Genomic DNA, 14,541 nt, shown 5'->3' with positions numbered 1-14,541 from the left:
ACGTATCGAGATTGCTATGTATCATGTGTCATAATTGTTCAATTTTGATTTTAGTTTCAGAAAAAAATTATGTGTAAAACTTCTCTAGTTGTACAAATAACTATTTTACTACGCCGCTGGATTCTATGTAAAAATATCTAAAATGTTCACAAAGAGTCAAAGGTTTCATTTTTCACCCTGTAGCTCAGAAACAAACGTACTTATTGATTCTGGTATGGTATTAAACGTTTCACAAAAAAAGTGGCACAGGGTCACGAAAGTCTTTATCTTTGAAAACAGCCGAGATAATAATAATAATCAGTTTCACTCGGGAGAAAAGACAGATATAATTGTGTATCGTCGGTGTAACAAGGCAGTTTTGTGAAAGAGACAGCTACGCATATACACCAAACAATATTGGTCCTAGCACGGAGCCTTGGGGGACGCCGTGAGAAGGACGATAATCTTTGTTGATATTTAAAATGTACACTACAGTCTCAGCCAAAATAGGACACATGGTACAAAAAAGGGTTTTCGTTAGTAAATTTGCGTGAGATCCTGAACTCTGTTAGTGGTTAATTTTCTAGCAGAGGGGAAGCTCTCGGAAGAGAGTATTCCAATGGTGATTATTGGATGGAACTAAACATCTGCATACGGTGTAAATTCCCAAATTTTTTTTAGGGATATCCACATACTACATCAAAGATGAGTTCTGGTGAGTGAAGATCCTGGACTATTTACCCTTAATTAAATTTCGTTGAGAGTTGCTTTCATGGGTTAGAATATTTAATTCCATAAAGTAAAAATGCAAGTTTTTTTATATTGGCTTTTTTTAGTGGGAGAATATTCCCTAGGAAAAATTTTCAGGGGAGATGATTTTTTGATTGATCTAAAATTTGAATAACAAAAAAATGCAAAGTTTTTTTAATGTCCATGCGGTACACGAAGAAGGAGTTCATTTGAGTAAATTTGCGTAACCTATTTCTCCTTTATATTAAATTCTATTTGGGGTTAATTGAACTTAATTTTCTGCGAGGACTTCGGGTGTTGATCTAACGATTGCGCATGAGCTAAAAATGCAAATTTTAGAAAAATAATGTCTATGAACTACTTAAAAAGGGAGTTCTTGTCAGTCAATTTGCCTGTGATATTTTATTTATATCGAAATCTGTTAGGAGTAATTTTCTGGAGAAGAATATTCCTAAGACGAGATTTTCAGGACAAATTATTCCAAAATTGAGTCTTTAAATTAAATTCTGCATAATTTAAATACCTATGAAGTAGTTCTCCATAAAAATCTCAATGCTAATGTGAATTTGCCTGATGAGCCACATATATTATCCACATGGTTAGAGATTAATTTTTCTGGAGGAAAATATTGGTAGGGAAAAATTGTCAGGAGCGAGTATCACGGAAATGATTATTTCATTAATCAAAAATTCTTAATAAGGTAAAAATGTAATATTTATTTAAGAATTTCGATGCGTTCCACGAAAAAGAAGTTTTCATGAGTAATTTTGCCTATGACTATTTTTTAATTCTATAAGGGGTTAAATTTTTTTACCCTTTTTATCGCATGTACTCATGTTGGAAAGCGCTATTATGACCATTTTCTCAGACCGTTCCGCCGCAACTATTCCTACAGTTTTCAATATTAATAATAATAATATTCATTAATTTCAATATTTTTCATCTATGGCAGAGATGGGAATTTCCTTAGATCAGTTTCGATATTGAATAAAAAATTTGGTTTAGGGCATTCTGTCGGCTACTTCGAATTAGGTTTTCCTGCAGTTTCCTAACTCTGTAATTGGGCGCAAGCCTGTTGAGGGCCCAGAACATGAGGGACAATAATAAATAAATACAAATTTGTCAATGTCCACAAGAGGATTTTTCGTGGGTGAATTTGTCTGGAAAATTTATTTAATTTTAAAGTCATCGTCCAAAAGATGGAGGTCTTACCATTGAATAAAAACACTATTTTTATTCAATGGTCTTACCTAATATAATTGAATAACTACCTTTCAGCGACAATAAACACAAAAGGAAACCCAAGCGTTTCCTCGACCAAAATTAAAATTTTAATATTGCAAAGCCAACTGCTCCCCTGCTAAAATACATTTGCAAATAATCCTGAAGCGGAAAAATGGAAATGAATGGGAAAAGTGTGACTTTTGGCGTCGATAAATTAAAACGAATTCAATTACTAAATTGTAATAAACATGCGATCCGTTTATTCGTAATACTCCATTATGCACGACGGCAAAATATCCCAATAAAGAAATAGACGCACTTAAGCCTGAAAACCGCTGACTATATTGAAGATTTATCCTGATTGCCTTTGAGCAGTCGGCATATATAATCCAAAAAAGCCCTACAATTCTTGTTGCAAATAGATCCGATATCGAATTTTATTACGTAATCACAAAAGTAGATTGGAATTTATTGAGCTTTTTTCAATTTTTGTAAGAGCAAACGCAAAATGCATAAACGCCCGTACAATTACGGCCCTTTAAACTTAAATACGTTGTTACTCCTCCGTTTAAATCAAGCTCATCCACATTCTAAGGGAATTAACTGATCCCATTCAATAATAATGTATTGCCAGTCGATCGTCTAAATTCGAATTACAGCATCATGCATTCAGCTATTTCGAGAGTACAGCGTTACGCAACTTTGAGTTGTATTGTGATACCTGCTAGGGTAAAACGGGATGCGATCATTTATAGGGAATGAGCAGATTTATGGCGAAATGCGATTACGTGTAACATTTTCTGGACCATATTCGATACTCAAAATCTCAGTATACACTTGACGTGTTGAATCTCTGTTGTTCCCCCAAACTCAAGAACCAAAACGTCCTAAACACATTTTGTTATCTTCTTATAAGGTGCTATGATTGTAGTTGATTTGTTTTGGGGCGGGGAATACAATTTTTAATTAATGTAATTCAATGAACCCCTAATGTGTAGGCTTGTTAATTGTTTATTCCGAAAAGTGATTTTCTTTCTGTCTCCAACTGGTGGCAATTTTTTTTTAAGTTTCATACACCCCTATGTACATTATAGACTAGCTAGTTGCTTGTGTTTTATACAGGCCAGGCTCAAAATAAATAAACGAACGATAAAGAAGATAATTGATAGAGAAAGATTATTAATTAATTAGAATCGTGATTCCTGTACCCTTTTCTCAGAACTTGTAAAATTAAGAAAATTATTTGAATAAATTAGTAATTCATGGGTGCTCATAAAATTTTTGTTGTGTAAACAACGGCATGCCGGGTTATTTCGGTCTTAACCCCAAAGTAATAACAGCACACCCGGTATATGAAAAATGTTTCAATTTTTAAATGCAAATGCTGTGGGTTATTTATGAACAAGGACAGACTTGGTTTGCTTTATTTGAATTTGTATTTCAGTGTTTGTTTTTCCCTCTTAGAAATTTCTTAGATGCGTAGTTTTTCGTTTTAATTTTATCGGTTTTTAAATTATTCAATTTAGATAAGGTGTTAGAAGTAAGGTCAGATCTGGTCGTGTGGAACACAATGATGGTGTGTACTGCTTGTGACGTCATTTGACCTAATCGGGTACGACCATACGCTGAAACTTCAGAGAAGGGGTGCAAATAGTGTTAGTGCACAATAGGGGTTCTGGCCCGCCATCTTGGAATCTTCAATGAGGAGACTTCTTGGAATCCTTGAATTCTTTGCATCCTAAACTTCTTGTGAACGTCTTTGAACCCTCATGTCTTGAAAGTCGCGTGACCTGAGTACCCTGAAATGTTCTTTTTAATGGAACGGATTTGAACCGCCAACCACTGGATTCTAAGGCCTATAGGAAACCAACTGAGCTGACGAGAAGAAATCCTATAACGAGGGCGTAAACGAGTCCAATAAAACTGCATTAATGTTGCCGCGTATTTATCGTTTTTTTAGCGCATTTTTTAAGAATTAAAAAAATGTGCTATTGTTTGCGTTTTGTCCGTCCGTCCGTCCGGACCCACTTCTGCCGTTCCGAACTACTTCTAGGGGAATGGTTCTAGAGTCCTGGAATTTTTTGCAGTAGGTTGCCTATACCTGGAAGGTGTGCCAAACGGCCATCAAATTTCGCTGTCTAAAAGGGCCCCTCCCCCCCACGAATTATATCCTGAGATGCTGTTTTTGAAAGTAAAACGTGCATAACTTTTACATACGACAATCAATTGGTTTCAGATTTTGCATACTCATGCCTTTAGTGGTGCCTAGTTAAGCTTTAGAAAATGGGGGGGGGGGGGGGGGTACCCGTGCGACTCTTTTTTGAGATCAGTGAACGACGGGGCCTGAGGGGAGCAAGGGTTAAAATTAATTTTATCTCATTGTATTCTAATTGAAGGTCTCAACGAAAGGAACCGTTTTCTAAAAACTACTGCCCTTCTTTCTGTCCTGTTATCAAAGTACGGAGTGGAGGGGGGGGGGAGTGGAACTAGTTTTATCCTTCATGGTACTCTAATGAAAGGTCTCAACGAACGGAATTAATTTCCATAGCCCTCCTCCTCGACCTCTTATCGTGATCGAGTATATTGCTGCAACAATTCTCCCCCTCCATCTGATCTCAAGACCTTTATCGTTGAACATTGTTTCTCTACCATTATTTGAATTTCTTTGGAATTCCATAAAAGCTCCACTTTTAACTTTCAAAAAATACACAAAAGCCATTTTGTTGTAGTTGTTCTCCACAACAGCCCTAGACTGGTTAGCTACCACTTTTTCTTTGATTTCATGTTCAGTTTTACGTGTAAGTCAATGCTTATTTTGTGTCATATTCATGCTTGCACCCGTGTCAATATAAAAATCAGTTTTACTAAAACTCACCGTTCATAAAAACCGCACTGAAAATAGCTTTCGCTGCGGTATCAATTGTCCAGTCGAGTTAAAGCGGAAACTTCTGGAGAACGGGTACTCTGTCAGGAAACTAGTAATCTATGAGCAAATAGTAAACTAATCGCAAATTATGGGACAGCCTCGGCCATCTGGGATGTTACCGAGACCTGTCAATAGAGATACCCATCAGCGAATTTCAAATCAAGGACAGGAATGTACTCGATGTGAGCGAAAAGGGCACAACGGCTATGATGAAGGTTGTATTGCCCGCAAGGTCACTTGTCGTCGCTGTGGACGGATTGGTCATTTCGCCATTAAATGTAATACTAACACTAGAAGCAAGCGGTCATATGCCGGGCCACAAAAACAACCGAAACGCGGTCAATAAACCAAATTGAAGCCAATTATCCAGAAGAAGACGTAAATGACACAAAACTTCGACTGTTTCAACCTCACGAAACATGTCAACAAATCACACAAGTTAATAGCAACTTATGGGAAAAGTTCCTTTAAAGAACTAGAGAGACGGGGAGACGAAGTTGTACTTCAAGGAGAGCGGAAAAAGGAAAGGATGTGCCCCAGGATAGTGATTCACAGTTCGGGCGGATGGGGGTGTGAGTCAGAATGGAGCAATGCGCGGACCTTGGGAGATGGAATGATTAGAGTTAGTGTTTATGAGGTATTGAACCGGTGAGGGTGGTATGTATTCGAGGCTATTTGAGAATAAACATTAAATACCAAACGACAATTTATTAATATTGTGGGGTAGGATAGTAACAATATGACAAAGGAAAGTTACTAAAATTAAAACACGTTGCAAAAATAACAGTAGGGACACATTGTATATTTTTTCTTTTAATCTTTTGCACTAAATTCTCTAACAATGAAAAGCGCGTGCATTTTCAAAGAGCTAGCACGTATTGTTTATGTGTGAGAATTTTATTTTTGCATAATTGCAATTTTTCAAAGCTGATTTTTGGTTTATTAATTGAAAAATTGCAGCGATGCCATTCCCTTTGGCTCGATTAAAGCTAAAATTGTCATATTAAAATTTTTGCCACTGCCGTAGGGGTTTTATGCAAGGGAGGTCTCCGACCCTTGTAAATGTACCGAAGCCCGTTACAGGGGAGGTGTCTCTGTTCTTACTACAATCAATCATAGCTTCACTTATTAATGAAATCTTAAGCTTAAGGGGAATTTATTTAAATCTGAAAGGGACACTTTCATAAGAAACTCGCTTTCGGCTATTTTTGAACAACTCCTTACATTCAGCTTCGAATGATTACATCTCAACCACTAAACGCAATAAAACGCGCACTTCAAACCGTTACAACACATTGGTACCCTTTAACGGAGCTTTATCGGTACACATAACAACCCCGCAATCTAAAATGTTACCATTATTAAACTCAAGAACGAAACTTGAATTTCTCCCCGTCACTACTGGGAAAGTATAATAACACTTTAAAATTTTATAGCTCGCTGTAAACATGAAAAGCTACTTTTTCGATAATATTTTTTTTTATAAGTGAAAGTTCCATTTTCCGCCGAAAAAGAACCTCTCCGTATCCTGTAAACGCGGGAGGATAAAGTAAAATTCGTTTTAGAAATCTCCAATGCAATATTTAATTCACTAGTTCCTCGAAGGATTATCCGCGACGCCTGTTACCTACTTCTGGGTCGCTACTTTAAAGTTAATAAATATTAACTACCGCTTTTTAGCGGAGAGGCAATTTTGGGATAGTTATTTGTGTCGCACGTGGGAAAATGGATCATATCTTAGTGAAATTACGTAAAGGTCCTTTCCTTTTTCCACTGGCCTATTCGTAGGATTAGTTAGCTAAATTAGGTACGACCTAGCACTTACAATTAGAGTATTAGAGAAAGAGGTACCGGATAATTAATGACAAAAGGGCGGAACGTTCCAGTATCATCAAGCATGCAAGCAATACAAGAAACGGACAACTAATGGGAACATCTCCGACAATACATTAGGATAGACTCATAGACAAATCAAAAATAAAGATCTGGAAAACTAACGCTTCTCCTAGTCAGAAAGCTATGATTGAAAGTTCGAAAAAATAAGGACTGTGATGTGCATTTTGAAAATAAATATGTAACTATAAGCGTATATGAAGAGAAATTATTACTCTTACATACATCAGATTTTAATGATTTATATGCACATACAATTTGCGAGGGTAGGTATTTTTCATACTCACATTCTCGCTTTTATGAAAATTCAATTTCACGTAGGGACTATGTTATTCTTCCATTATAACCTACCTACATAATATAACAGACTGTTTTTTTCGGAAAGAGAAATTTTAAGGCCTCCTACTCGCATGCCCCTCACGTATTTGTAAATAAGGCATCCACTTTCATTATCTCCAAAATAATACATCTAATATTCCAAATAGTTTCAGGAGAATGTTAACTCCACCATATAAAGTACGTGATATGTTGAAGTTTATAATTCTTTATTCATTCTAGTCCATTTTGTTTATTTTTATCAAAATGGAAAAGTGAAGAGCTTAATCCGTCTGCCTTTCCCCAGACTTTTTACCCGAAAGTGTATAACTAATATCCGATATTTCACGTTTTCCAAACGAAACTTAAATTGGCCTTTTAATGGTTAGTAAATTGGCCAAAACCACAACAATTAATTTTGTGGTTTCCACATTTGGGATCCGTTTCTCTCGTTCTCGGAAACAATTAAAGAATAAAGTCCTGATAAGTTGTGTTTGATGGTCTTCTATAATGTCCCCATCTCCAGTTGCATTACACTGTTTAGAATTAGAATATACCAGTTCTTCAGTTTATCATTTCATCGCTTTCCCCTGAAAAATTACCATACTTCATATGTCAAAATTACGAATTAGAGCGAATAGTGTGTCATGTGATCATGCTTAATTCAACCTTTGAGTTTTAAAACATTTCCTGCATTCATTTTCAAATGCCGGCCGATTCTGTAATTTAATTTCTTGATACGTAGCTTCCGGCGGAAGATATTTTATACCTTTTACCTTTAACATTTATTTTAGTAGGAATATAATTAATTTCAATTTAGAACGTGCTTGTCAGTGTCGAAATCTATATTGGTTTGGGCCTAAAATTTTCCTCTCTTCTTTGAAAATATTTCTAAAAGTCAGTTTACCAATACATTCATTTCCATAGAGCCCTTCAAGCCTAATAACTTTGTTTTTGTAGTAAAAGCTTTTCTTCTATTTTTCTTGTTCTAGCTTTTAAACTTTTATCTATGGCGATAGAGTTCTCCTGGATACTGAAACTTTTTCTTTTCTCCATTTTCAAATTGTAACAATTTATCACATTTTTTATCATTAGATACATTGTGACTTTTTTACAAATCAATATTTAAAATTTAGGAACCGTTATTCTATCTGTGGATTTCTCTTGTAAGTTCCCATTGTAGTTAGATTTGTGGCTAGAGTTTTTATTCCTTAGTTCTTTATTTTTCCGCTATAGGTCATGCAGATATGGGTCCTGTTGCAGTGATTCAATAGAGACAGCAGTGTGGTCATACGGTGGTGTTATTTTCTATTGGGTTTGGGAGGTCCCCCATGTTTTCGTCAAATACACCGGATAGGTAGAAATTAACCTGGAAACCAAGGCATCTTGCATTATTGTAACCATAGCAAAATCTACTAATTCGGTTAAACTAATCAGTTTAATCAAAAAACATGGCCGACGTAGAGCATTATGGTCACACTGTCTTTGTACGGTCACTGTAGTTTCTGTTACAGTGGCTTTATAACGGGCGATCAAAAAAGAATTAACGTCCAGTCTCCTTCGGAAGTTCAAATTAAATATAATTTAAACTTTCTGAATAACAAGCGGCGTAACATGCTTGTAATACTATCACGGGCGATGTGCGAGAATATAAAATAAATAATAAAAAAACTAAAATATTTTTTTCAACAAAACTAAATTAATTCTAATTAGGAATTACAATTATTAATTATATGTTGGCTTGCGACATTAAAATAAAAAAAAAAATAAAACCAATAGACAAACATACGTAAAAATTAAAAAAAAAAGAGAGGTGTAACCACGCGGTCGGCCATTCAAGTGTTCAAAATTATATGGGAATTTGAACAATTTACTGTTTAGTAATAAAACGGCACATACAACAAATTATTATTGCTTTTGGCAGTGTAGGCATATTAGGCATAAAGGATGTAAGACACAAAAACAGTTTTTTTCTATTTCGGTGTCACAATGATGATTTTGTAGACAGTGATTATAGTCGTGTTTTTTTGGTAACTCATATCTTAAGTTGGCAGTTACTAGTTAGTACAGGTAGGTACTTCGTTGGGTACTTCCATGTTTGAACTTCAAAATGTCAGTCTTACTACGCTGCCAACCTAAAACTTAACGGCATAAAAAGTGTTCCCAACATAAAACATGTTAGTTCTAATGTTCCCTATAGTTTCTGATAATGATTTTTTTAATTAAATTAAAGCACCGAAATAGAAAAAATAGTATGAAAAACGCGTGTTACAATGCTTTATTGTAATACTCCTATCTTGCGGACACTCGTGGCTACGCTTCGCGTCGCCACTCGTGCCACAAGATAGTCGTATTACAATAGGTCGCATTGTAACACTTGTCTTTCAATATACTATTGTTTTAATATTTGCTTTGCGCTAGGAAGCTGTTCTGTCAAGATATTGGTTTACTGGTTTTTATTTGTGTTAATCAATTAATACTGTAAGTATTTTCTAAGTACGAGTTGATCCCGTTTTGTCAAGTACTTTTGAATTTAAGTTTTGGTTTTGAGTAAGACTCATATATTTTCTATTTGTAACGTTTGGAAGCCCTTTGTTATAGTTCTATTCTTTGAACACATTTTTTGCTTATGTTCAACCCATTTAATTTCTTTACCCTCTTAGCTTTATCAAGAATAGAACAATAATTTCTAATTCTACATTGCTTTCCCTCAGTAAGTATTTTCTCTCTGTTTAAATTTTCTATAAGACAGATACTTCTAGAAAAGACAAGCATAGGTATATGATAATGTAAAAATCAAAATAATCTTTCTTATTTACTGAGATATTTTTATTTTAACCACAGATGCTTGCTTCTATATAGTAAAGGGAAACATATCGCATATTTTAAACATCAGGTGTGCGCATACGCAGATTGCGCTATGATAAGTTTTTATTTATTAGAATATTTACGCCATAACTTATTTTCCTTGGTAGGTACACATAAATAGTCCGTTACATGACCTTTCGGGAAATACTAATCAATGATCATGGAAAATGCGCTAGTTTTTCATTTTTTTTCGTTTCGTATGTGTGGAAGTTTGACTGGATGCAGAATTTGTGCAAGTTCTTCTTAGCATAGCTGAGTGCTTTTAAAATGTAGATAAATAAAGGTGCCAGAATACTAAGATCAACAAAACACTGGTAGCAATCGTCTTGATAGTGCATTCCCGTTATTACTCGCATGGCCCTACATTGTTTAAACATTTTTTTCGCCGAAGGGCTGTGTCTCCAGACCAGAATAGCATAACTTAGTATATTGTGAATTATTGAGTAATAAGCAGCGATGTTAACCTTCGTAAAACAAAAATGACTGTACTAATTTTTCTTGAAATTGTATTGCCATGATCATTATATAGTTCAAATATGTATCTAGTGAACATCCCACAAATTATTGGCGGTGGTGTTTATACCCCTATGGGTACGGTCTACGGTGTAGTGGTCGTCGGTCGAGATTAGAGTAGCGTCATTAGCATACAGTACACACTTAATATCTATTATTTGGCAGATAGAAAGGCACGTCATTGATGTAGATTGAAAACAATAACGGGTCCGATATTGACCCCCTGTGGAACCCCTTGTTAATATTACTTCTTCGGGTACGTCCGTACTAAAAGTTAGTTTGAAACCTTTGACATGTCGGATGTACGCGGAAGAAATTAAATTAAATTTATGATTCCTACCTTACTTAAGGGGTGCTTCCCAACGCAACAATTGCGACAAATTTCGGTATTGCATCTTTTTAACATTACAAACGACCCCATAAAAATTTCTTCCAAAATTTTGACCCGGAAATACGTTATTTTTAGCGCATTTTTTAAAAAAGATACGCTACTATATTCGTTATGGCCGGCTGGCCGGCTGTCCGGGTGAGATCTCAGCAACTACAATAGCTAGAGACTTCAAATTTCCACTAAAAGCTTTCTGCTATAGTGTAGATGTGCAGGCTCTAGTCTATTTTGAGTTAGATTACTTGTGAGATCGATAATTTAAGAAAATAATTTCGATATGGTTTTCGAAGGTGCTATAATTTTACCGTTAGATAGCGCTACCAGTATAAAAACTTAATTATTTACTTTGTGATTTGTTTGACAAAATATAGACGTACCGTCAATTGAAACTAAATAAAATGAATTATTTAACGCAGCCAAAATTACTCGTGAGATCGATAATTTTAAACTTTGCTAATAAAATACTGATCTGTATTACCAAAAATGCGCTTTAATCATGCATATGCTGATTTACAACTTGTTTTGTATGAACAAAAAAACTTAGACGAAGTCATAGCTGAAAGTTTTGAATTTTCATTGAAAATATGAGTCAAAGGACAAATGTCTAAATACAGAATAAATTTTTACCCATATAGGTAATATGTAATATAATTCCTTTAAAGCGAATACTATTGGCAAAGCTTCAATGACCCCTGTCAAATTGACCGCACCTATAGTTTATTTCTAATTCTATTAATGATTTCAATATGAATTCAATATGGGTAATTTTGTGTTAGAAGTCTTTAGAAATCTCGTAATAAGGCAATCATGTTGTTTCGATCTTGATCCGGAATGTATAATTCAAACTTCTGAAATTTATTGACAAAAGTTTGTCAAGGCTTCTTTAAGTTTTTCTAAAGTTCTAATCTTTACCACGTTCCCGTCAATCCCATCTCGATTACTTCTTAACAGGGACCCGGACCGGACCGAAAAAGAACCGAAAACCGGACCGAAACCGGTATTTTTTTCTGGACCGAAAACCGGACCGAAACCGGTATTTTTTTCTGGACCGAAAACGGAACCGAAACCGTTATTCCTTCAGAAATAGAAACGTATTGAGAACCGGAACCCATATTACTTTTTTGGGTTCTTTTCGGTTTTTTACGGTTCTTAACAGGTTATTTATAAAATATTACTCTGATTGTCATCGCTGGATTATAAATTTTTAATAAGGTGTCGAAATTGAAGGCATTACGCGTGGCGGTGGCGCTAATTGAGCCACTACTTAAAAAAAATAACAAAGGAGGGGCGAGGTTTTAGAAAATAAAATTTTCTGTTTTTTAGTAATAAATTAAGTGTAAATACATATTTCCCTCTTCCTTCTTTATTCCCCTTGTCGTTCTAAATTAGCTACACTGACGATAAATTCTCTTGGTATCTTGTGCTTCCAGAGGTTTGTACCTTAGTTACCGCCCGGGGTGCGAAAGTTCTGATAAACTACCCTCCTTTCCCGGCACGTGAAACATCGCTGGATATTTCCAAAAATTCCTAATTTAGTAAAATACCCAATCCTTTACAACATACATTTTATCCTGAGCCCGAGATTAAAATAGGATCCGTAAGGAGAGTGCATGCGAGAGCGCATCGGTGGTTATGACACCGTTATTAGCAGCTAGTCGCGGATTTATGGGATCTACAAAAAAAATTGTTGAAAATTTTCTTCTCTTTATTTTCATACGCGAGTATTTTTACGTAAAAACGATATTTATTGAGTTATTTTGCAATAAAACACGAAATGGACCCATTTTTTTGGTCAAGCTGAAAAAAAATATATTTCCAGGCCTAATTTTTGGAAGAAATTATGGGGTTGTTCATGAAAATAAAACGAAGCAATTGACGAAAAAAAATCTTCCCTAGGAATTTTTTCAACAAAAATATCTCTGACGCCTGAACTACAAGTATTTTAGTGTATGTTGGAAGAAAATGGAGCCCGTTTCACGATCTAATTTCATAATGTAAGTAATAAATAAATTACCACTTAGTTGCAGATGTCAGTAATGTTGTTATTTCAAACAAGTATCGACTTGTCCGTTAATTAGATAATTAACCCTCTCGCTGACTTCACTCTCTAATGATTGCCTCAACTGGTAATGTATACGTTACTGCTGACCAATGCTTTGCGTCAGTGAGCCAAACATTTTTCAGGCGTATTTTTACCCTTGATGCAGTATAAAAATACAATAATTTAAAAAATGGAATTCATCCCTAAAAAATCCGCTTGACATCAAATTTGTAATATCCGTTATGGTTTACCACGTAACCACCAAATATATCGAAAAAAAATGCTTCCTCCAACTTTGCAATTTTCTAAAGAGAGAAAAGCTCGTAGATTACACTAAGGTTTTAAAATTGGATTTTGGTGTCTGTTTGGAAAATTGGAAAATTTATATAAATGAGGCGAAATCAATATTTGTTAGAAAGTTATAACGCTACAGAAAAGCGCACACACGCGAGTGCAAACCGTTGTTTAAGTGAGATAAATGGGAATTTATTTGAGTATATATTGGGCCCCGAAAACAATATTAATCATTCTATATATCTACTACGCAACCCCTTTCGAAATATATACACAGGCAATAACACTAACAACAATATTTCAGAAGAAGAAAAGTTATGGTTTGCCGCAACGTGTACGCGTTTTTAAAATTAAAAATGTGAAAAACGAACCATTAATGAACACAATGTCCAACAACAGAATAAATCCCAGGGTACGAAAAATTTCCATATCTACATCAGCATTAAACTTGTAAGCACATTAACTGCGTCAAATGAGATACTGAAATCTTGAGATAAATCGCGCATCATTAACGATAAGTTCGCAAAAGCTCACAGTTACGTTCGAAAAGTTTTGGACGCCCCCAAAAAGCGTCGCTCTTATCAGAAGATGACGCGAAACTGAATCCTGTTTGAAGCTGTGTTCGCCGTTATCCCGACAGACGCAATGGCAACACCACCCCCACTTACCACCAAAATCACTTCAAATTACCTGTACTGGTGGCCCTTTTTCCTATTAAAACACAACGGGTATGTCGACTCAAACTTACAACGCGCAAATTAAATTAAACTTTAAAAACCTACAAAAGCCTTTCATTTAGGCGAGCGTGCCCTATCGCGCCCTCGACTCTTTCGCTTTCCATTTTCCGAATCGAAAATTTAAATTTGCGCTTAAATCAACACGCAAAGAGGGAAATGTTTCAATTTTTTTTTCCTGCGCGCAAAACGATTAATCACGGTTAAATTTTATTACGTCGGGAAAGGGCACCGAGATAAAGTTGTAATGGTCCGCCCCTCGAAGGCAATTGGGACAATCCTTAACAAAGGTAATACAAGGGAGAATTGATGCTAAATTAGTTTGACAAACTTGAAAATTCGATGTAATTCGGTTCCCACCTCGATCCTCGACAATTGGCCGTTTTCATTAAAATAAACTATAAACTTAAAGGACTTTTATACGATCACGTCCCGTACAGTTACGGAAAATTAAATTACATTCTCACTAGACGTAGGTACGTGATATGATAAGTGGAAAAATTAGAAAGGAAACTGCAAATAAGATTATCCGGGTATGAAGCTTACACTTTAGGGTGGCGGGGACAGATTTGCTTTATATGTCCCTACGCTTTGTCACTGCCGTTATCTTAAATAC

General features: G+C 35.4%; 1 protein-coding gene across 1 annotated transcript in view; it reads right to left on the bottom strand.

The window, feature by feature from the left end:
- LOC116159757 overlaps positions 1–13,773 on the bottom strand; it is a 66,814-nt gene extending 53,041 nt beyond the window's left edge. Inside the window, exon 1 of the mRNA XM_031472831.1 lies at positions 13,563–13,773. Coding sequence (XP_031328691.1) covers positions 13,563–13,620 — 58 coding nt within the window. The 5' untranslated portion in view covers positions 13,621–13,773. The remainder of the gene's footprint in view (positions 1–13,562) is intronic.
- Positions 13,774–14,541: the final 768 nt, after the last annotated feature.

Source organism: Photinus pyralis, unplaced genomic scaffold, assembly GCF_008802855.1.
Source record: "Photinus pyralis isolate 1611_PpyrPB1 unplaced genomic scaffold, Ppyr1.3 Ppyr1.4_LG1, whole genome shotgun sequence".
Taxonomy (NCBI): Eukaryota; Metazoa; Arthropoda; class Insecta; order Coleoptera; family Lampyridae; genus Photinus; species Photinus pyralis.
Note: the sequence above shows the minus strand (reverse complement) of the source record. Positions and strands in the feature narration are given on the sequence as shown.